This window comes from Squalius cephalus (assembly GCF_949319135.1).
Source record: "Squalius cephalus genome assembly, chromosome: 4".
Taxonomy (NCBI): domain Eukaryota; kingdom Metazoa; phylum Chordata; class Actinopteri; order Cypriniformes; family Leuciscidae; genus Squalius; species Squalius cephalus.
In genome coordinates this window covers 33378963-33403056 of record NC_137125.1, presented here as the reverse complement: position 1 = coordinate 33403056, position 24094 = coordinate 33378963, and the positions used below count along the sequence as shown (strand labels likewise).

The 24094-nt window shown below is 41.4% G+C and overlaps 1 protein-coding gene across 3 annotated transcripts in view; it reads left to right on the top strand.

Annotated features, from left to right (window-relative positions):
- Positions 1-9993, top strand: part of slc37a3 (solute carrier family 37 member 3) — a 35268-nt gene extending 25275 nt beyond the window's left edge. For all 3 annotated transcript variants that reach the window (XM_079868909.1, XM_079868910.1, XM_079868911.1), the window contains exons 11-15: positions 845-946; positions 1090-1137; positions 1284-1435; positions 7946-8011; positions 8593-9993. In XM_079868909.1, the coding sequence (XP_079725035.1) occupies positions 845-946; positions 1090-1137; positions 1284-1435; positions 7946-8011; positions 8593-8685 (461 nt within the window). In that variant the 3' untranslated portion in view covers positions 8686-9993. The remainder of the gene's footprint in view (positions 1-844; positions 947-1089; positions 1138-1283; positions 1436-7945; positions 8012-8592) is intronic.
- Positions 9994-24094: the final 14101 nt, after the last annotated feature.

Below are 24094 nucleotides of genomic sequence, written 5' to 3'. Positions count from 1 at the left end.
TGACATTATTCCCTAGAATCACTGCCCAAGCTATAAGCCTCAAAGAGGCCTCCAAACACTGAAAAGTGGAGAAGCGCCATGTGTCTAACATCCAGCAGCTCCGTGATGTCATTATGGAGGAGTGGAAGAGGATCCCATCAACAACCTGTGCAGCTCTGGTGAATTCCATGCCTAGGAGAGGATTAAGGCAGTGCTAGATAACAATGGTGCTCACACAAAATATTGACACTTTCGATAGTTTTGACATGTTCACTTAGGGTGTACTCATTTTTGTTGCCAGCTATTTTGACAATAATGGCTGTATGTTGAGTTTTTTTCAGAGGACAGTAAATATATACTGCTATACAAGCGTATACGAGCGGGACCCGAACCACTGGGCCCAGATGCCTGTCCCTCTTCCCTCGAGAAGAGGGCCAGACGAGAGCAGAGTTTTCTAAGTGGAAAACTCTCACATTCTGCACAATCAGATCCCTCAAGAGCTGATTGTGCGTGCTCTTCACCCAAACAGTAAATGCACAAGTCGTGTGTCATTTGATGTCAGAAAGAGACACGGATCCACACACTTCTTGAAACGCTTGTTTTCACTTGCCATAATTCTTACCTTTTTCAGGTAATTGTAAATCAGACAAAACAGTCCCTGAAGATGAAAAGAGGATGACATGTTCTCTAGGCGCCCCTTTTATATTCTGTATGATTGCTAATAGTATAATGTTGCACAGCTGTTTTTAACCTTGTTTTACCCCTAAGCAAAGAATGAAGAAATACTTTGCTCTGAGTATATTGCCGCCTTTAGACCTGAGGTACTTTGCAAACACAGTTTAAGGATTTTGCTCATCTCTTCTAGGAGGAACAGTACAAGGCTTGATCTCCGATCTTTTGGGAAAGCGAGCTCCTGTGTTAGTAGTCAGTTTGCTGCTGGCCATGGGAGCATTAGTGGGATACAGCCGTAAGTTTAGAGAAGACTAAATCATATTGTCTTGAGAATCTGAGTACCATTTCTGACACTTTCTTTTATTGCTTAATTTGAGAAATGACAGCTGAATAAATGTTTTTTTGTAACTATTTGTATTTCTTTCAATGCTTGCTCAGACTCTCCAAATGACCAGATAGTGAATGGAGCTCTTCTAGCAACAACAGGTGACACATTATAATATACTGAAACAATTTTAAATTATTTAATTTTTAACTATTAAATTGACATTTTTAAGCTCAGTCAACAGTTATTCCTCCTCCTTATCTAAGAATGTATTAACATTGAATATTTCGGGATAATTTTATTTCAGGTTTCCTTATTGGAGGCCCATCAAACATGATCAGTTCAGCAATCTCTGCAGATTTGGGCCGACAGGAGGCGCTGCAGAACAGTCAACAGGCTCTGGCCACAGTCACAGGAATCGTGGACGGCACAGGCAGCATTGGAGCTGCGGCGGGACAGGTAATGCATCTTCTAAAAGCATTCTTTAAATTGTTCTCTTTGGTTTTAAACCATTAACTTAGAGGTGTCAAACCTCAGATTATTATGGAAGTTTAAAGTCAAGTCAAGTCAAGTCACCTTTATTTATATATAGCGCTTTTTATAATACAGATTGCATCAATGCAACTTCACAGTGATAACATGAAAATAATACAACAAAGTTTGTTTCTAGAAGAAAATTGCGTCATCGTCCACCCTAAGTAAGGCAGATCAATAATATTGTTGAATATTAAATGTCCCCAACTAAGCAAGCCAAAAGCCAAGGCAACAGTGGCAAGGAACCAAAACTCCATCAGGTGACAGAATGGAGAAAAAAACCTTGGGGAGAGCCCAGGCTCAGTCGGGGGCCAGTTCTCCTCTGGCCAATGAGCGAACAGTGTATGATTATGATCCAGGCAGCATTACAGGTCAGAAGTCAGATTGGTTGTCGATGAGGCCTTCACAGGGCTGATGAGGCTGGCACTTCAGGGATGCGTCATGGATGGGTCCAGGTGCAGGTCCACCATCTGATCTGGATACGGCCGGGATCCATCTGACTTCAGTAAACAGGGAGGGACTGGTTGACACTTCAGGACTGTGTTGTCATCGTGTCCAGACGCAGGTCCTTCATCGGATCTGGATCCGGCGGACTGCGGTAAACCTCGTATAATCAGAGAGATGTAGGATTAGGATTAGCGTAGACGCCATCCTTCTTATGATGTAACAAGTACATCAGGATTTATGGGGAGTGTTTCCAGTTCCGGCTGACCTAAACTATGCAGCCTAACTTTGAATTATAGAAGTCTATAATGTGTTACGTGTATGCTAGGTCAAAGAGATGTGTTTTTAGTCTAGATTTGAACTGACAGAATGTGTCTGCTTCCCAGACAATGTTAGGAAGATTGTTGCTAAATAGGAAAAGGATTTACCGCCAGCAGTCAATTTTGATATTCTAGGTATTATCAACTGGCCGGAATTTTGAGATCGCAATAGACGTGAAGGACTATAATGCGTTAAGTGCTCACTGAAGTACTGGGGAGCTAAACCAGTAATTATCCAATAATTAGAATCTCTGTTTTTTCAGAATTAAGTAGTAGGAAGTTGCTAGTCATCCAGTTTTTTATATCAGCTATGCATTCCGTTAATTTTGTGAATTGGTAAGTTTCGTCAGGGTGTGAAGAAATATAGAGCTGCGTATCATCAGCATAACAGTGAAAACTAATGCCATGCTTCCTAATGATATCTCCTAATGGTAGCATGTACAGAGTGAACAGCAACGGTCCTAGTACTGAGCCTTGTGGTACACCGTACGGAACTTGTGATCAATAAGACATCTCTTCATTTACTGCTACAAACTGATAACGGTCAGATAAGTATGATTTAAACCATGCTAATGCAATTCCACTAATGCCAACATAATTTTTGAGTCTATTTAAAAGAATGTTGTGGTCGATAGTGTCAAATGCTGCACTAAGATCGAGTAACACTAATAGAAAGATACAACCACGATCGGATGAAAAGAGCAAATCATTTGTGACTCTAATGAGAGCTGTCTCAGTACTATGGTACGGTCTAAATCCTGATTGAAAAATCACGCAGACATCATTTCTTTCTAAAAAGGAACATAGTTGTGAAGATACTGCCTTTTCTAGTATCTTTGACAGAAAAGGTAGAGTAATTGACTATTTCTGTAGGATCAAGTTGTGTTTTTTTAACAAGCGGTTTAATCACAGCCTGCTTAAAAGTTTTTGGTACGTATCCTAATGACAAAGATGAATTAATGATATTAAGAAGAGGATCTATGACCTCTTTCAGTTGCTTAGTCGGTATAGGGTCTAACATACACGTTGTCGATTTAGATGATTTAACGAGCAATTTTAGCAAATTCTTCCTCTTCTATAGCAATGAATAAATCGAATTTTTCCTTAGGGAGACTACAATGCGATACTGTAGTAGACTGTTGCATAGTTATAATTTTCTCCATGATATTATCAATCTTATAAGTGAAGAAGTTCATAAAGTCATTACTGCTGTGTTGCTTGGAAACTTCTGGGCTTGAAGCTTTATTTTTCGTTAGTTTAGCCATTGTTTCAAATACATACCTAGGGTTTTGTTTATTTTCTTCTTATAGGGTTGAAAGATAAGCAGATCTAGCAGCTTTTAAGGCCTCTCTGTATGCAATCGAGCTCTCTTTCCATGAAATGCGAAATACCTCTAGTTTTGTTTTCTTCCAGTTGCGCTCCATTTTTCTGGCTGCTCTTTTAAGGGCCCGAGTGTGCTCGTTGTACCACGGCGTTGGACTATTTTCTTTAATCTTCTTTAAGCGCAACAGAGCAACTGTGTCTAAAGTGCTGGAAAAGAGAGAGTTAAAAGTTTCTGTCGCAATATCGAGTTCTTCTAAGCTATCTGGGATGCTGAGATGATGAAACTGATCAGGAAGATTATTAATAAAGCAATCTTTAGTGGCAGAAGTGATAGGTCTAACATATTTGTTACACAGAGTCGGCTTTGCAGCCTTGGCTAAATTAAGTTTACACAAGACTAGATAATGATCTGAGATGTCCTCGCTCTGCTGCAGAATTTCAACGACAACAACATTGATTCCGTGTGATAATATTAGATCTAGAGTATGATTACGACGATGAGTAGGTCCTGACACGTGTTGTCTAACTCCAGTAGAGTTAAGAATGTCTTTAAATGCCAATCCCAATGCATCTTTTTCAATATCTACATGTATCACCAACAATTAGTACTTTATCTGCAAATACTAGTACTAACTCTGATAGAAACTCAGCAAATTAATTATAATAATTATAATTAATAATAATAATAATAATAATTTGTTACATTTATATAGCGCTTTTTCTGAGACCTCAAAGCGCTTTACATAGATGGGGGAATCTCCTCAACCACCACCAATGTGCAGCATCCACTTGGATGATGTGACGGCAGCCATATTGCGCCAGAACGCCCACCACACACCAGCTTACTGGTGGAGAGGAGACAGTGATGAAGCCAATCAGTATATGGGGATGATTAGGAGGCCATGATGGACAGGGGCCAAGGGGCAAATTTGGCCAGGATGCCGGGCAAGCTTCAGTGGGCAACCAGTCTTGGGCTACAGGGTGATATGGCTGCTGGCCAATTTTTATCAAAATTCTTTGATAAAGTCTGTATGGTGCCCTGGTGGCCTGTATACAGTACATCTCAAACATGATTTATCATTTACACTATACATTGCTACATTAAGCACAAACACTTCAAAAGAATTATATTTGAAACTAGACTTCTTTAAATTCAGCCCCCGCCGGCTGCTCATTGGCTGCAGCATCTTTTTTGTTTCTTTTTTTGAAGTTCTACAAAGATACCGTAGGCACGAATGAAGAGAGCGCAAGTTGCAGCAGCCGCGGGGACAGTGAATGTGGTAAAGGAGTGATTGATTGGTCCAAGTGGTTGATTGCCTGCGTTTCCAGGCTACTGTGTGCAAAAAAATACTTCGGCCTAATGTCTGATGTTGGTTTACACAAAGCAAATCATCTACACAATTATTTATTTTTCTTATTTAATGACCGACAATTTAGTTGTAGGCTAATGATAATTTTGGCATAAGGCTTATTAGCGTTAGGCTATAGCCTGAAAGGTCTGATTTAAGCACTGTTACAACAGTCATTGTTGTTGTTTTTTTCACAATGACATTTGAGTTCATGATTTTAATGTTGTTTTTTTGTGGCAGACTAAAGACTAATGACAGACTGTTGATCTTTGAATAAAAATATGTTTGGTTCAGGTTTGAAATTCATTTAAAAAATCACATGGAAACAGGATGAAGCACTTGGTTATGTTGTTACCATCCAAATACAGAGGATATGAAGTGCAAGTGACAATAAGAGGAGAAGATGATATGACTCACCATGTTTGTTGACTGGTCCTACTCACCTAAGTTGTTTGATGAACTCGTAAAAGGCGTGAGCGTGTGTGCGAGAAAAAATAAATAAAGAGCGGACGGATGGCACGCTACTACTAACACGCGAATTACTAGTGTGTTGTGCTAGCAATCAGAGGTGGACAGTAACAAAGTACATTTACTTGAGTACTGTACTTAAGTACACCTTTTGAGTATCTGTAATTTACTTGAGTATTATTTTTTCTGGAAACTTTTTACTTTAACTTCACTACATTTGAAAGACAAATATCGTACTTTTTACTCCACTACATTTCTGTCAAGGTCCTTGAGTAGAGAGTAACGTCAGTCAGGGGATGATTTTGGTTGTATGGGTCGGGTTGATGTCAGAACCCTGCATCTGATTGACATCAGAACCCGACGTCAGATTGACGTTGGATATTGATTGAAAATAAAAGTCAGGTTGACGTCAGAACCCGACTGATGTTGGTTTCTGACGTCAACCCGATTTTAATTTTCAACAACAATACAATGTCTGTCCAATGTTGGAGATCAACGTCAATCTGACATTGGATTCTGACATAAACCTGATTTTCATTTTCAACGTTGGGTTTGGTTTTCTAAATGCGAATTTTGTCACTTTTTTGGAGCACACTAGCTTATAGATAACATATAGCTAACATATTCATACTAAAAGCCAAAAAACTTTAAATAGGGCAATATTTGAGGGAACAGCCATTTGGGTGTCTGAAACCATTGTGGACATTATTGAGTGCACTTATTCAATCTCACATTCAATCCCACTACTGAACTGTGTTCTAGAAATAAATGTGATATTGATATAAGTGCAGGCATAGATTAAGAGGCATAAGGTACTGTAAGTATGACACACAACAATGCAACAATAATAAAACAATGCATTGACATTTACTTTTTACTTTTGATACTTAAGTAAAAATAGGTCTTTACAACTTTTACTTGTAACGGAGTAATATTTGACCAGTAGTATCTGTACTTTCACTCAAGTAAGGAAGTTGTGTACTTCGTCCACCTCTGCTAGCAATAACGATTTAGATTGAAGCTAGCGATGTCAGGTTAATGTGTGATATTGAGTAAGCTAAACAACAAGGAATGATAGTAAATAATGATTCAAAACAGAAAGATATACAAAGCCGCAAACCAACGCAACAGCAGCAGCAGGAGCAACGAGGCAAACAAGAGCAATCACAATGGGTAACTCTGGTGAGAGCAGGAAGAGTCTGTCTTAAAAAAATAAATAATAATTATTGAACCTTGCTGTATTAATGTGGCTCATGAAGTCCAGAATAATCCTTATGCTGCTTTAATAACTTGTACAGAACATTATTAATCAATAATGTCAGTCCTCTACTCATAATCCAATCAAATGCAAAAGGAATAAAATCAAGTCCCTATTCCACTGTATTTTCTTTTTCACTCTGAAATATGTCACACTGCCAAAATTATGTGCATTTTAGTTCTATGTGTGATATTTATTTTGTTTTTAAAGACATTATTTTCATTATTATGGACCCTTTTCACATTTCCAGGGTTCTCTGAAGCAGAAATCGTCATAGTTGGGTAAACTTCTATAGTGGTGAATGGGAGAGGACAGTAAATATCATTTTTTCCCATTTGCTCTAATAGCTAAAGAAAAAAACTGCGTTTCCACGACTTTCCAAAAGAGAAGAAAAATAGAGAAACACTGATTACAACAGAAGAGAAAAAGATAGCAAATTTGCCATCACTCCCTTGGCCATTGTATTAGAAACACCCACGCAGCAGTGTTAATTCTTTTTCTTTGTCATTTACTGACAAGGTTGAATTTGTTATTGTATTGTTGTATTGTTATTAGAAAATAATGGACACGGCCACTTAAAGTGAATTATTTTATAATAATTAAATGGACTGGGAGTCAATATATCACTAGTAACAGAGGCTTGAGCCATTTATAGCAGTCTAATGGAGTTATTAAAGAGAGTGAGAGAGAGGGATTAACCGGGTGTGAATTACCTGAGAGTCTGCGCATCTCAACAGTGTTCGGCACCAGCGTCTCTACAAATAGCAAAACTAAGTTTATTTGCTTCAAGTACAGCGCCGTTATTTCGTGTAGCTTTTAAGTTGCAAAACTATTTTATTTATAAAATCATCAGAGCAGCACTGACAACACAAGTGTGTGTCCTTACTGTATGTGTGAATTTGAATGGGAGAGAGAGCGTGGGAGAAACATGATGTGCTTTCCATACATAATAAAATGTTATTTTGTGGCAAAATACATGGAAATAATTTGACGTTTTTATCCTTCTCTATTTAATATAAGCTTATAAGCTTGGTCAGTATCATTGTGGGTTTTGGTTCTTTTGCTGTTGTAGGCTGTAAAGACCTTTGAAATAACTGAAATCTTTTTTCTTAAAAAAAATTAAATTAAAAAATTAAAAACATATAGTTGATTCTAGATTTGTTGACTGAGTAAATGTCATCAAAATCTGTGAAAAAGGTTCCATTGTTGTTGTGTTTTTGCTGCTAAAACTTGATGTATAAGTACTAATTTTAAAAATGTCTCTGTCTTGTAGTACCTGGTGTCACTTATTGAGAGCAAATTTGGATGGATGTGCGTCTTCTATTTCTTCATAGTCATGGTAGGTAATTGTAATGGAACAGTGAAGCACTAAAGGCACATCTTTTCATTAGACAAAAACTATTCAGTGAACAGTGACTCATTTTTAATTGTCAAATAAAGTGTAATCTGTGTAATTAGCATCACCAGAATCATTAAAACAGGAAATGGACCAAAAATATGAATGACTCATCCTGAACCACACAGAATTGTGTTCAATCAGATGCTCTCTAGAATAAGAATGTACCTCCCTTTAATACCATTTACCACTGACTAGCAAGCAGAAAATCATGCTTCATAATAGTAATGTAACGAAAACGTATCGGCTATACTTAAAAAAAAAACTAAAGGAAGGGCACAATCTCTTTACTGTGTCCAATCCAAACTTCCTGTTTCAATAGGAAATACAAGAAAAGAAACACAAGAAAGAAAACTGTGCTTATCAAACCATTTCATGGACCTTTAAGCTTGTAAACGATTTGAACACTGCGTAAATGAGCATGATCTTCTCTTTAAATGTGCCATCTACTCTAAAGTCAGTATTCTGAAAGCTGAGAAGATATTGAGCTGAGACTTTAACATTTATCTTTCTCTCATCCACAGACAGGGTGCAGCGCGCTCTTCATCATTCCACTCCTCTTCCGTGAAATCCGCTCCTTATGCCGAGACAGTCAAGCTCGTACACATCAGCTCTGAGGTCATTCGGGTGACTTCTTTTGCCTGAATCTTCATTGAAAATCTGACATTTTGAAAATAGACTTGCTTTTGTAGCACCTCTTATTTAAGTTTCTCGAAAACAGAAACCTCACATTTAGTCTGGCTACTTTACATCAAGTAATTGTTCAGACAGGCAGCAATTCTGTGTTTATTTTTCCTGTATTCTAGTCTGATCAGCAAACAAGATTAAACCTATCCTCAAGTAATTTCATTTATGAAAACAGTGAATGTTGCTTAAGGTCTGTTTCTGTTTTATTTCTGTATTGCTGTGGTGTTTTTTTTTTGTTTTTTTTAACCATTTGTTTTTTAAATTCTAATTTTATAATTGTTAGAGGGCAGGACCCTCTTGAGTTTAATTCATGGTGATTGTAGCCTGATTAAATTGTTGTATTGAATGGTTGCTTGAACTGAAGAAGTAGATTCATAGCATCATCATGGGGTTGTAATTTATGTGTTAAATTTGCACCAATTTTTAAATTCACACTGAAAACACTCAGTTACACTTTAGTATCACATATGTTAAGTGTATTATGGGATGTTTAAATGTAACACTACAGTTCAGCAATTTGATGTTTTGTTTTAACTATTGGAACCTGTACAGGTATTGCTCGAATGTTTGAATTATGTGATCCATTGTTCCTGCTTATATACCTGTATATAAGTAATAATAAATTCAGGCAAACATCATGTCTTTATTGATTTAACACATTAGAGTCAATCATTGATTCAGTCAAGGACTGATTAACAGAGCTTGACTGTTTTTACTGAGCTGTATGTCAGTGTCAGTAAAGTGCACATGCGTCTCTTATCATGTCCTAAATTAGTTGTATTCACTGTAGTTATTGTTTTTCTTTTTTCAGTCAAATGGCAACTGTTCAGTGGCAAACATTTTTGGCATCCAGTCAAAACTATCCCTTATGAAACAAAATTAAATGGGAATATACTGAAAATGTGATATATTAGGTATATAGAGATATGTGATATATTAGGTATATAGATATATATACATTTCCATATATGGGAAACTGGTGCTTGTATTTTCTAATATACTGTAATATATGCATGGACCATGTATGGTTACATGTTCATACATGCAGTCCTGGACCACTAATGGTCTCTAAGATCAACTTAAGCTTATGATGCTTTTGGGAAACGCAGACCTGGTCAGAATTATTAGGACTGCTGGTAAATATGAACGACGTAGCCTGTGAAAATAAATCTGTATTGTTAATCCTTTTGACCTTTTATTCAAATAAATCACAAAAAAATGTAACCTTTTATTGAAGTAAAACAATTGAAAGTCTCATTATGTAATATGTTTTACTCTAAATACATATTGGCCACAATTAATGGCACTTTTATTCAATACTTTTTGCAACCTCCCTTTGCCAAGAAAACAGCTCTGATTTATCATTATAGGTAACTCCTGATGGATTTGGAGAACACCTGACAAGAGATCAGAGAGCACTCCTTACAGAATCTCTAGAACCTTCAAATTCCCAGGTCAATGTTGGTGCACTGTTCTCTTCAGTTAAGATCAGGGGATTGGGATGAGACCCATTTTTGTGTTGATACTTGTTTTGAATCATTGTCTTAACCAGGGGCCTGTTTCAGAAAGGAGGTTCAACCAACTCTGAGTTAAAACTTGAACTCTGAGTTGACTTAACCTGAGATGGGAAACTCTGAGTTTTCGGTTACAGAACAGCTGAAATGAGTTAGTTCAATCAACTCTTGAGTTGACTGACTCTGAGTTAAGCGCGTGCACCACAACTATAAAAAGTCATTATCAATGGAGCGCAGATATTATGAGTCACCATGGCAACAGCGCCAGACAGAAAGAGGTCTGCATATTTCTCACCAGCAGAACTGGATGAGCTTCTGCAAGCATATGGAGAGTACAAACACATATTATTATTAAATATCGTCTCCGGCAGCGAAGGACAGAGAGTTAGCTAGGGAGAAAATAGTTGCTCGAGTCAATGCGTAAGTTTACATTTTAACCCTTTCACGCATAGTGGTCACTACAGTGGACAGCTATTAAAAAAGCATTTTCTTGAATTTGCACGGGTTTTTATGGCAAAGTTGCACATCAATCTCTTCATTGGACCCTGGTGCATCATCCTATAAATTGCAACCAATTGGCAAGCCTTTGTGTTTCGATTTTTTCCCCCTCCAAACCAAGATGGCCAAGGGTCAGTCAGACATGCCAAGTTGCTCCAGAATATCCACCCATTCCTTCTATCCTAGGAGACTCTTGTAGGTAAAAAAAATATTGCAGCATAAAGCAATATCTAATGAGTCATATCACAGTAAAAATTTCCAAGTTTTGATTTTAGATTGAGAGAAAACTCTGATTAATCACATGTCCACTGTAGTGGACGTCATGCATGCAATGGCTATATTTCAGCTACAATTCATAATTATAATGTGAATATTGTTTTTGAAATTTAAAACTTAAAAACTTAATATGCATTGACTTTTTCTACTGTAAATAAATGTATTTGTATTATTAGAATGTAATTTTCATTGACATCGAAAAAAGTCATGTGATTACATTATGTATGACACTTGTAATGCATTACTTTACTTGTTAGATCAAAAAGTAATCTGATTTTATAATGCATGTTATTGTAATGCGTTTTTTTACTAATAACATCAAAAAGTAATCTGATTACGTAATGCATGTTACTTTTAATGCGTTTCTTTACTCATAACATCAAAAAGTAATCTGATTACGTAATGCATGTTACTTGTAATGCGTTTCTTTACTCATTACATCAAAAAGTAATCTGATTAGGTAATGCATATTACTTGTAGTTAATTACTTGTTAGATCAAAAAGTAATCTGATTAGGTAATGCATGTTACTTGTAACACATTACTTTACTTGTAACATCAAAAAAGTAATCTGAATGGGTTATGCATGTTACTTGCAATGCGTTACCCCCAACACTGATCATTTCAGATGAGATTGACAAAACGTATCGCTAGGTTTTCTCAGAGGAGGGCTATGATAGAAATGTGCATGTCCATCTTGAACATAATCAGAATTATCAGCTAATAAGGGTAAATCTCCATACTCTGGTGCACTGGAGGGAGCATCTGAGTGGTTTCCACAGTTGTACCTTGACAGGCTGTAGAAAATTCTGATGGAATCACGTCCTCATGTTCTGATATCATAGATCCGCGAAGTGCAACTTGTATGAAGTTGTATGAAGCCTTTGCAATATTTGCATTTATATTTTTTGTATATATTTTATAGTTTTCACATTATTTGATATAATTGCATTGATTAGTTTGTTAAATTACCATACTTTATCTGTTTGATTATTGTCTTATATTTAATATAGTATATCTTCAGTTTAAACCAACCACATGCTGTCCACTCAAGTGGACATCTGAAGATCTCTTTGAAAAATTTGTAAAAAAATAAAATAAAAATCAATTCTTGTTTTTCATGCCCTAAGAGCAATAAAAACACATAGGAAAAAAATACTGACTGAGGTTATCATAATTAATGCATGAAAGGGTTAATTACTGTTATTCAGTGATGGGTGTAATTAATTACCAAGTAATCTAAATACTGTAATTTAATAATTACTGTTATTCAGTGATGGGTGTAATTAATTACCAAGTAATCTAAATACTTTAATTTAATAAAGTTAAATTTAATTTAACGTAATTTAATTAAAGGGATTACTCTTAATTATTCTGTAATTTAAAGTAAAATCTGATGTAATTGCATTAGACTATAGAACAATTCTGTATATTTAACATACATTTTTAAAAGGTATATTTTTAATGTAACCTTCTCCCTCTACACACTTTGGTCAATTCAAGAATAATTCATGCAATTGTATATTGTTTATTTGAAAGCATCAAAAGTGCAGTTTCTTGTCTCTCCTTGTATTGTTAAAGTGGTTGAGGTTGATATGGGATTTAGTAATTAGTGATAAGTAGACCAATACTTTCTAAAGATAGTCATTATTACATTAATCTAATTACACTGTTGAAGATGTCATTTGTAGTTAGTAATTAATAACTATTTTAGAGTAACTTACCCAACTGTTATAATATCAGATGTGAAACTGGAAGAAAAGTATGTTATTCAACCTAATTTTAATTTTCATGTAGATGCAATCCTGCAGGTATTAAAAGAACATGGCAGCAGCTGAAAATTAAGTATAAAAACATAATTCAATCAGGTAAGGCTTGCGCATATCATGGGTGTAGGCTACCTGACTTTACAAACATTTGACATGTTAAATAACTAAATAGCATCCAGTGTCTAGCAGTGCAGCAGCATTTTTGGCTGAGGGAATTCCTGGAGGGACTTCAGAGCCAGTCACTCCCGAAGATCCAAGGGCCTTCATAAAATGTAAGAGGTTTACATATGTGTTATTTTTTATATATACCCAGGGGGCAAATGGGGTTTAGCAGACATGGGCTGCTGTAAAAGGTTGTCATATAAAAATGAAATCTATGATGTCTGAGGATCACAACCTGGGTGGACAACCCGGTCAACAAGCTGCTGGAAACTTGTAATTAGGGTCAAAACAATGCTACCTCAAATTCTGCTTTAACTCCCCAGAATCACCCAAACATGCTAAAAAGGTTTAATTATATTCATGAATCCTGAGCCATATCTGTCAGGCTTCCTGGGTGGATGAAGTAGGAGGCAAACTCGAAGATGAAGTATTCCAAGGTTTTAATTCTCAATATAAACAAATACAAACAAAAAGGGAACGTGTGCTCAGAACAGGAACCTAACATTAAACATTGACCGACAAGTGAAGAGTGAAAACCAGGAACTTAAATACACACACAGATGAACACAAGACAGGTGATGCAGATAATGATGATAAACAGGTGGGTAATGAAGGGAGTGAGTTCAGGTGTGGAAACAAGGAGGATTCTGGGAACTGTAGTGCAGACAGGACGATGACAGACAGTGAATGTGACATTACTCCCCCCTCCCGGTAGGCGCGTCCTCGCGCCGTAGAAAGACCAAAGGGGTGGGAGGGTGGGCGCCCTGGAGGCTGACGGGGAAGACAAGGCAGGAAGCCTCCAGGGCGGAGCAGACTGTGGGTGTGGTCACGGTGGAGCAGGCTGTGGGCGTGGCCAGGACGGAGATGACCCCTCGGGCGGCCACGGCGGTGAGGACCCCTCGGGCGGCCACGGGCGGCGAGGACCCCTCGGGCGGCGAGGACCCCTCGGGCGGCCACAGCGGAGAGGACCCTTCGGGTGGCCAGGGCGGTGATGTCCCCTCAGGCGACCACGGCAGTGAGGACCCTTCGGGTGGCCATGGCGGTCCGGACCCTTCGGGTGGCCAAGGCGGTGCGGACCCTTCGGGTGGCCACGGCGGAGAAGACCCTTCGGGTGGCCACGGCGGAGAAGACCCTTCGGGTGGCCATGGTGGTGAGGACCCCTCAGGTGGCCACGGATCGGATCCGCCCAGCACCGAGTGGCCACAGCGGAGAGGACCCCTCGGGCGACCACGGCGGTGAGGACCCCTCGGGCGGCCACGGCGGAGAAGACCCCTCGGGCGGCCACGGCGGAGAAGACCCTTCGGGCGGCCACGGCGGAGAAGACCCTTCGGGCGGCCACGGCGGAGAAGACCCTTCGGGCGGCCACGGCGGAGAAGACCCTTCGGGCGGCCACGGCGGAGAAGACCCTTCGGGCGGCCACGGCGGAGAAGACCCTTCGGGCGGCCACGGCGGAGAAGACCCTTCGGGCGGCCACGGCGGAGAAGACCCTTCGGGCGGCCACGGCGGAGAAGACCCTTCGGGCGGCCACGGCGGAGAAGACCCTTCGGGCGGCCACGGCGGAGAAGACCCTTCGGGCGGCCACGGCGGAGAAGACCCTTCAGGTAATCCTTCAGACCCCTTCAGGTGCTGGGCGGATCCAGCGACGAGGGCTCGGTGCTGGGCGGATCCAGCGACGAGGGCTCGGTGCTGGGCGGATCCAGCGACGAGGGCTCGGTGCTGGGCGGATCCAGCGACGAGGGCTCGGTGCTGGGCGGATCCAGCGACGAGGGCTCGGTGCTGGGCGGATCCAGCGACGAGGGCTCGGTGCTGGGCGGATCCAGCGACGAGGGCTCGGTGCTGGGCGGATCCAGCGACGAGGGCTCGGTGCTGGGCGGATCCAGCGACGAGGGCTCGGTGCTGGGCGGATCCAGCGACGAGGGCTCGGTGCTGGGCGGATCCAGCGACGAGGGCTCGGTGCTGGGCGGATCCAGCGGTGAGGGCTCGGTGCTGGGCGGAACCAGCGGTGAAGGCTCTATGCTGGACAGGACCAGCGATGAAGAGGGCTTTGAGCTGGGCGGAGCCAGCGGCGAAGAGGGCTCTGAGCTGGACGGAACCAGCGGCGAAGAGGGCTCTGAACTGGACGGAACCAGCGGTGAAGGGTCTCTGCTGGACGGAACCAGCTGTGAAGAAGGCTTTGAGCTGGACGGAACCAGCGGCGAAGGGAGCTTCAAGGTCGGCGGAATAAAAGAAAACAAAAGCTCTGCGGGCATGACGCTGTCTGTCACAGGCGCAGCGGGCATAACGCTCACAGTCTCAGGGGCGGCGGGCATGATGCATACTGCCTTGGCTTCGGCAGATCTGGCGTGAAGTGCAGGCTCGGCTGGACTGGCGTGAAGTGCAGGCTCGGCTGGACTGGCGTGAAGTGCAGGCTCGGCTGGACTGGCGTGAAGTGCAGGCTCGGCTGGACTGGCGTGAAGTGCAGGCTCGGCTGGACTGGCGTGAGGTGCAGACGGTGACATGGCGTGCCACGGGAGGAAGCTCTCCAGACAACAGGAGAGTGCCTCTCTCCAGTCCTGACCGGAGAGATCTGGAAGCTCCCTCGGGTCGACTTCCTTGGCCCCAAGCCGGTAACACGCCTTGATTATATCGTCATCCAGCGAGCATGAGGCAGCAAGAGGGTCAAACCCCCAGGTGAATTGGAACAGATCGCGGCTATCCCGAGCCAAAGCCGCGATCTGTCCAGCGAGCTCCCAGCTCATTCTTTTGGTCGGTCAATCTGTCAGGCTTCCTGGGTGGATGAAGTAGGAGGCAAACTCGAAGATGAAGTATTCCAAGGTTTTAATTCTCAATATAAACAAATACAAACAAAAAGGGAGCGTGTGCTCAGAACAGGAACCTAACATTAAACATTGACCGACAAGTGAAGAGTGAAAACCAGGAACTTAAATACACACACAGATGAACACAAGACAGGTGATGCAGATAATGATGATGAACAGGTGGGTAATGAAGGGAGTGAGTTCAGGTGTGGAAACAAGGAGGATTCTGGGAACTGTAGTGCAGACAGGACGATGACAGACAGTGAATGTGACATTATCTCCCTGATACTTTATGCTAGAAACAAACTGAGCACACCTTTCAAAAGAGTGGAAGATAAGCTTTCATCTGATGCCTTGATTGTACATGTAATTAGAATGTAAGAGTTACAGTTTTTTACGATTGCTATGACAGATTTTTCAATACATTTAACAATTTTCCAAAACTCTTAACACAGTTAGCACTACATCCGTCTGTGTAAGCTATACTATTAACACATTTCTTGTTGCTTTAACACAAAATGCATACAGTTAGCACAAATTTAAAATGCTTGAACTTCTTTTACACACAAGCTCAAACAAGATCAAAACAATGGATTTTTACTGCCAAATTTACCAATGCTTTAACACTGTATGTCAGAACAGATAACACCATGTTCTAAACCTAACCTTACAGGCTAAAGTCATGGTAAACAGCTGTTTAAATTGTGAATTGAAACACAAATATATGAAACAGCTGATTGAATTATGCAAATAATTAGATGACTTTTTTTTTCTGGTGCCTTTTCTGTTCGTATATTTTGTATTTTCACATTATTCCATTGCTAGTGAGAAACAGCTGATTGAAGTTATGCAAATATGGGACAATGTGGCATTCCACCATTCCCGTCTAGTCACAGCCAGGTTTGACGTCCATCAGAGGATGATGTCCATTTTCCTTGCCCCTTACTTCCCTTTCCTCAACCCCATTGAGGAGTTTTCTCAGCCTGGAGATGAAAGGTTTTTGACCATAGTCCACAGGACCAAATGTCCCTCCTGTATGCAAAAGATGCTGTATACCAAGACATCACAGGTGAACACTACCAGAATAAGGCAAGCCAAAAGATGCAAAAGATGCCTTGCCAGGGAAGATATCAGGTGTGATGTGGATGAGAACGTGGACAAATGCAGAAGACCGGGCAGATTAGAAGATGGCCTTTTCTGTTTGTATATTTTGTATTTTCACATACAGTAATACTGTAAATGGCAGCTATATTGCATATTTTTGTTATCTTGCAGAAATGTCCTGTTGCAAATATAGCTGTTACTGCAGCAATTCTGTCTCTGTCTTCTTTTTTCATAAACCATACATTCTATAAAGCTACTCTAAGAAGGGTAATTTATTTTGTTGTATTGAATTTCTGCTGCAAAAAAACCCCAATAACAACAAAATGCATGCATTTACATTACAAACAAAACAAAAATGTAGAGAGACTTCAAAAAAATTAGTTTGAAAATTAGTTTTGGAGTTTAATTTACAATGTGTGATTTTGAGCATGAAATTAACCGTTTTGCCAATTGTGTGTTTTAGGTGTGTTGGTGCGTTAAGAGTTTAGGAAACTTGTTAAATGTATTGAAAAAACTGTCATAGCGATTGTAAAAAACTGTAACAATGCCTCTTAATTCATAGGTAGGCAAAAAAAAAAAGAAAAAAATATTGAACATTGCATTTGTAATCGATAGCATTCTTTTCCCTTTTTTTGTTGTTAAAATAAACAAATTACCTTGTGAAGTTAACTTTTACTAGATGAAATCATATTTTGATAATTTTCACTAACCAGACAGTCCTCATGGCCCATAATTCAATTTCAAGCCTATAATAGCCTGTCAGTTCAAACAAGATCCAATAAAGAAGTTTACCATTAACTGATGTTAATTGTATACTGCTCTGTTTCTGTATGTACAGTATATCATTTGTATATTTATGCAATATCTATTATTTGTATTGCAATGTCTAGTATTTCTAATATTCTTTCACAAGTGGGATAGCTTTATTTATTCTATCGAAATAAAAAAAAGGATTTGAGGATTTTGGGTTAGGCTGGTTACTGTTCAATCCAGGTGTTTGGAGTGTGAGACAAAGGTACTGACAACTACATGTTGAAAGACTGAAACACACAGGAGTCATGTGTGGAGTAGGTTTAAAAGTATTTACTGATTGTTCTGCCCTTTATCTCAAACGCCTTGCTTGAGTATGCAGTCAGATAACGCCTCCCAAAGACAACAGACACAGGGATTGTTTCCAAGGTTTACTGCTGCCCAAGGAATAACGTAAAACTGTAAAAATACAAAATACAGAATTCTAAATGTACAGAGTCAATTACATGTTCGCATAAGCACAACAAAGGCTTTTACATTGCATATAGTTATCATCAACTATAACAGAAACAGATTGTGCATTCACGAAACAAAGACAACTAAATTTACATCTGGTATATAAGATATAACAATTAAATATGCATAGGAATTATAATGTAGCAACATCTACATACCGAAAGTGCCTTCAAAACAACTTAAATAAAGGAGCAATAGTAGCCATGACCGCATGCTCTTCTTTGCTGCTGGGCTCACATTTGTGATGTCATCATGTAAGGACATTAACAATATTATATGCAATACCCAACTTTGAACAGAAGGTGTCACTTTACTGCAACTTTTATATCAAATAAATGCAGAATGTTCATAGAACAGCACACTCCCCGTCTGGTATTCAGGAAATACCAAACCTTCTTACTTGAGTGTAAACCTGAACGGTCTATTCCGAATCTTCATGGAGGAGGAGTACTACCTCATTAATAGGTCTCAGAAACAGTTTGGGTCCATCTTTCCCAATGATTTTTACTTGTACTTTTCGAACTCGCCCATCTTGGCTGGGGTACGTTTCCGTTATGATGCCCAGGGGCCAATCGTTCCGTTTTGACTGAGAGTCCTTGAGCAGAACTATGCATCCTTTTGAAACGTTGGGCTGTTGATGTTGCCATTTTCGACGATGCTGTAGGGTCGAAAGATACTGTTTACGCCATCTGTCCCAGAAAGTGGTTGCGAGGCTTTGCACAGTACGCCACTGTTGTTTGTACAGATCAGGCTTCCCAAAGTCCCCAGGTGGAACTGAGCTAGGACCAGTCTTTTGGGTAAGTAATGTGGCAGGTGTTAGGATGAAAGGATCTGTTGGATCGGTAGACACAGGTATCAGTGGTCTGTTGTTTATAATGGCAGTAACTTCAGCCATGAAGGTGGAGAGTACCTCGTGTGTGAGTTTAGAGGATGACATCTGAAGAAGCATAGAGTCCAAAATCCTACGAGCAATACCAATCATCCTTTCCCATGCACCCCCCATGTGCGACGAATGTGGAGGGTTGAAAGTCCATATGCAGCCGTGATCTGACAAGAATTGTTTCACCGCCTTTTCATCAACATTGGAAGGAATTTGCAGGTCTTTACAAGCTCCAATGAAATTGGTCCCTCTATCAGAGCAAATCCGTTTCACTGGACCCCGGATTGCCAGAAACCTCCTTAAAGCATTAATGAAACTGGAGGTATCTAGGGACTCGATCACTTCTATATGAATGGCTCTGACACTTAGACATGTGAACAGCACCGCCCATCTTTTGCTTTCTGCATAGCCGCCTCTTGTCCTACGAGCAGACACTGACCAGGGGCCAAACACATCTAATCCCACATGTGTGAAGGGAGGCTCTATGCTGAGCCTGTCAGCGGGCAGATCTGCCATCTTTTGAGTTTCGCAGCCCCTTCTGCGGCATACAACACAGGAATGGATGAGACTGTTCACACGTCTTTTGCCTCCTATTATCCAGTAGCCGGCAGATCTTATCGCTCCCTCCGTGAAGTGACGACCCTGATGATGTGTTTGCTCATGAAAGTGTCGTGTTAGAAGTAATGCTACATGGTTCCTACCAGGTATGAGGAGGGGTCTCTTTTCTTCAGAACCAAGGTCTGCTTTGACCAGACGACCTCCGACCCTCAACAGTCCGCTTTGATCAATGAAGGGATCCAGTTTTCGGAGTGTGCTAGTTTTGGGAAGTGGTTTGTTCCGTTTGAGGCACTCCAACTCGTCAGCAAAGGTTTCCTGTTGTACTGCTCGTATGACAACTTCTGTGCTCTGAAGTATTGTGTCAGCACTAAGAGGAAGTTTGCAACAGTGCCATCCTTTGCATGCCTGAGGGGTGTCGATTTGACCCTGCTTATAAGAGCGTGCAATATGAATCAGCTTTCCAACAGCTCGGATCAGACGGCTCCAGTCCGAAAAGCGTTCAAAGCGATGTGAGACAGTGGTATGCAACACTGTTACTTGTGGACGAACTTCTGAATCTCGATCAGGATCAACAAGTGCGAAGGGTTCTCTAGGGAAAGTCTCTGTTTTTGGATGATGCAAGAATGCTGGTCCACTGAACCAGATAGTGTCCTGCAATTTGGTTGAAGCTATTGGTCGTGTTGCGACATCAGCTGGATTATGCTCTGAGCTCACATAATGCCATTGTTCTGGATTAGTGCTTGTCCGGATTCTCTGTACACGATTGCTTACATAGACATGAAATCTACGTTTCTCGTTGTGGATATAGCCAAGGACCACTCTACTATCTGTGTAGAAGGTGATCTCATTGAATTTGACAGCAATCTCTGCAATGATGGTTTCCATCATGTTCACTGCCAAGACAGCCGCACAGAGTTCCAGATGAGGTATAGTGTGCTCTGGTTGTGGCGCTAGCCTTGCTTTGCCTGTGATGAACCCCATATGACAGCTACCATCTGAATCAACTGTTTTGAGGTAAGCAACTGCTGCTATTACTTTCTCAGAAGCGTCTGAAAAAACACAGAGCTCCTTGAACTTGGCGCCTGACAACGATGTGGGCCCATAGCTTCTTGGGACTTGTACATGTTGCAGTTCCTGCAGAGAATCTCTCCACTCCTCCCACACCTTTTGTTTGTTCACAGGTAAGGGTGCATCCCAGTCAGCAGCATTTTCAGTTAGCTCCCTCAATAGTACTTTGCCCTGAACTGTGATGGGGGCCACAAATCCTAGTGGGTCATACAAACTGTTTATAACTGACAGCAGTCCACGCCTAGTGTAAGGCCTTCTATCCTTTTGGACGTGGAAGTTGAAGCAGTCTGTGTCCAGATTCCAAAGCAAACCAAGACTGCGTTGCATAGGAAGTGAGCTAACACCTAAATCCAGTTCTTTCATTGAATTGGCGTAATCCTCAGATGGGAATGCTCCCATAACTTCCTTGCTGTTTGAAGCCAGTTTATGCAACTTCAAGTTAGATCCAGCCAGCATGTCTTGTGTCCTTTTTAACAGGTCAATTGCCATCTCTGCGGAAGGTAAGGACTTCAATCCGTCATCCATATAAAAGTCTTGCTCCACGAACTGTAGGGCGTCTTGACCGAATTCCTCTTGTCCTTCTTGAGCTGCACGACGAAGACAGTAAATGGCCACTGCCGGAGAGGGACTGTTCCCAAATACGTGTACCTTCATACGGTATTCCGTGACCTCGTTCTCTGGGTTATTTTCATGAAACCAGAGGAACCTGAGGTGGTTCCTGTCTGCAGGTCGCACTTTAAAGCAGTGGAACATTTGCTGTATATCTACCATGAAGGCGATAGGCTCTTTGCGAAACCGCATGAGGACACCGAGGAGACTGTTGTTGAGGTCAGGACCCGTCAAGAGAACCTTGTTCAGTGATGCCCCTTTGCATTGAGCACTCGAGTCAAAGACCACTCGGATCTGGGATGGCTTTTTGGGATGGTATACAGCAAAAGAAGGTAGATACCAACACTGTTCATTCGGACCAACTGAAGGAGCTATTTCTGCATGATCATTTTGGAATAGCTGCTCCATAAAGGCTACAAAGTCCTTTTTCATCTCAGGCTTCTTCCTGAAAGACCGTAGAAGTGAATTGAAGCGTTCCACAGCTTGTGGACGATTGTTTGGAAGATATTGCCTTGGCTGCTTGAATGGGAGTGGGGCAACCCATGAATTTTCCTCGTCTTTATAGACTTCTCTGTCCATGATCTGCAGAAAGAGTCCGTCCTCGATAGACTGAGCTGTTCTCTCGTCATCTTTTGTTCTCTGAAATACATCCCATTCTGTTAGTCTTCGAGTCCGCTCCTTGATAAGGGACTTGGTGAGTGATTCGCTTTGGGATCTATCCTTTACAGTGTAGTTGTTAGGACATGGGTGAAAGTATGTAGACTGACCGTTTTCCATAATGTTGGTGTGGTAAGTTTGGATGAAAGTCGGTTTATGAACTTTCCCGAGGCACATGTCTCCGATGATTACCCACCCGAAGTCCAACTTTTGTGCAAAGGGAGCATTTGGTGGCCCATTCACTTGCTTATGGGCTTTGTGGACTCTGATCATATCTCTGCCTAACAGGAGAAGAATGGGAACATGATGATCGGGCTCTGGAATGTACCTTGCAAGATGTTTTAGGTGCCTGTGGTTACTAACTACTCCTGGAGTGGGGATTTCAGAGCGATTGTCTGGAATTTCGTTACACTCAAGTAGTACTGGTAAGGGTAAGACTAAGCTTCCATCAAAGGACTCCACTTGAAAGCCTCGTGCTAGCCTGCCTTCTGTTTCGACTGTGCCTGCACATGTTTTGAGAGTGTAGGCTACGTTACACTCTGTAATGTCAAACAGATCGAAGAATTCTGATCTTGCGAGCGATCTGTTGCTTTGATCATCTAGTATCACATATGTTTTGACTGCCTTTTCTGGGTGGCCTTCAGGAAATACTTTCACGAGACATACCTTGGAGCATGAGCGTGGAAGTTGACCGTCTCCACACACCTCTGTACAAGCTGAGGAAACCTCAGATTCCACAGGTACGTCCTCACTCCCTTTGTGATCCTCTGATGTCGGCCATTGTGGTTCTTTCGTCCATGGTGCTGGGCCTGGATGGAGCGCAGCCATGTGGGTAACGCTGCCACATTCTGAACACTTAACATCCTGATCACAGTTCTTTGCCATGTGGGATATGGAGCTGCAACATTTAAAGCATATGCCTTGTTGTTTGAGCAATGACTTTCTCTCTTCCATAGGTTTCATCCTGAATCCTCTACATCTGAACAGAGGGTGAGGCTTATTGTGTAGAAAGCACTGTTTTGCTGGATTTACCTTATTTTTGAGTTCGCTGGCAGCTGATGAATTCTCAGAGGAGACCTGTGTCTTGTGTGTGATGACAGCTCTGGGAAAAACAGATTTGTTGAACTGTTTGTTTGGTTTGCGAGTTTCTTCCTGTACAGCTGTGAGAAAGAAACTTGGATCGTTGCGCATTTTAGCTTGCTGACACACAAAGTCTACTAAAAACTTGAAGGGTGGAAAGGAAACTCTGCAGTCCTCTTTATACTTAGATCCCACCGTGAGCCACTTCTCTTGTAAGCTGAATGGCAATTTCTGAATTATCGGATTTACTCCCCGTGGTGTGTCTAGATAGGAAAGACCCATTAGATTGCCATCCTGCTTAGCTGCTTGGACCTCCATGAGCAAATCTCCCAGCTCGCGCAGTCTGTGACTGTCTCTGTTTGCTATTTTTGGGAAGCTCTCCAGTTTAGCGAATAGAGCACTTTCTACCATTTCTGGCGAGCCATATGTTTCATAAAGTCTGTCCCAAATCAGCCTGAGCCCTTGTAGCGGATGGTTAATGTGCACAGCTCTGATCCGTTTTGCATGCTCAGCTGACTCACACCCAAGCCATTTCACTAGCAAGTCCATCTCCTCACTAGGTGAGAGGTTAAGATCTTTAGTGGCATTTATGAAGGATGCCCTCCATGCTCTGAAAGTCTCTGGATGATCGTTAAACTGTGTAAGGCCGGTTGACACTAATTCACGTCTTGCGATAAACTTGACAACATCAGACATTTGATTATTTGCATACAGATTACCTTGATACTGTCCAGCTTGTAAAGGTGTAGCTGACTGAGTCTGATAATAGTTGAGCGGCACCCTTCTGTCTCCTCTCCTTTCCTCACTGCCTGGAAATGGTGCAGATCGTGGGTGATGCACATCTCGAGGTGACCTGAAGTGTGACTCATGCTGAGCCGGGCATGACAACTGTACATCCTTAGATTGCGAAATGGTACGGTATTGCACACACTCTGCATCGACAGGCTGAGACTTGAGTGGTATGGCATAAAAACCACGCTGGTCCTCCTGCTGCATGTAGGATTCAGTTGTTTGTGGTTTTTGCACTTCTGACACGTTTATGCGTCCGTTATCATAAAACGGCCCATCCAGTACTGGCATTTGTGAATCTACAGCACTATC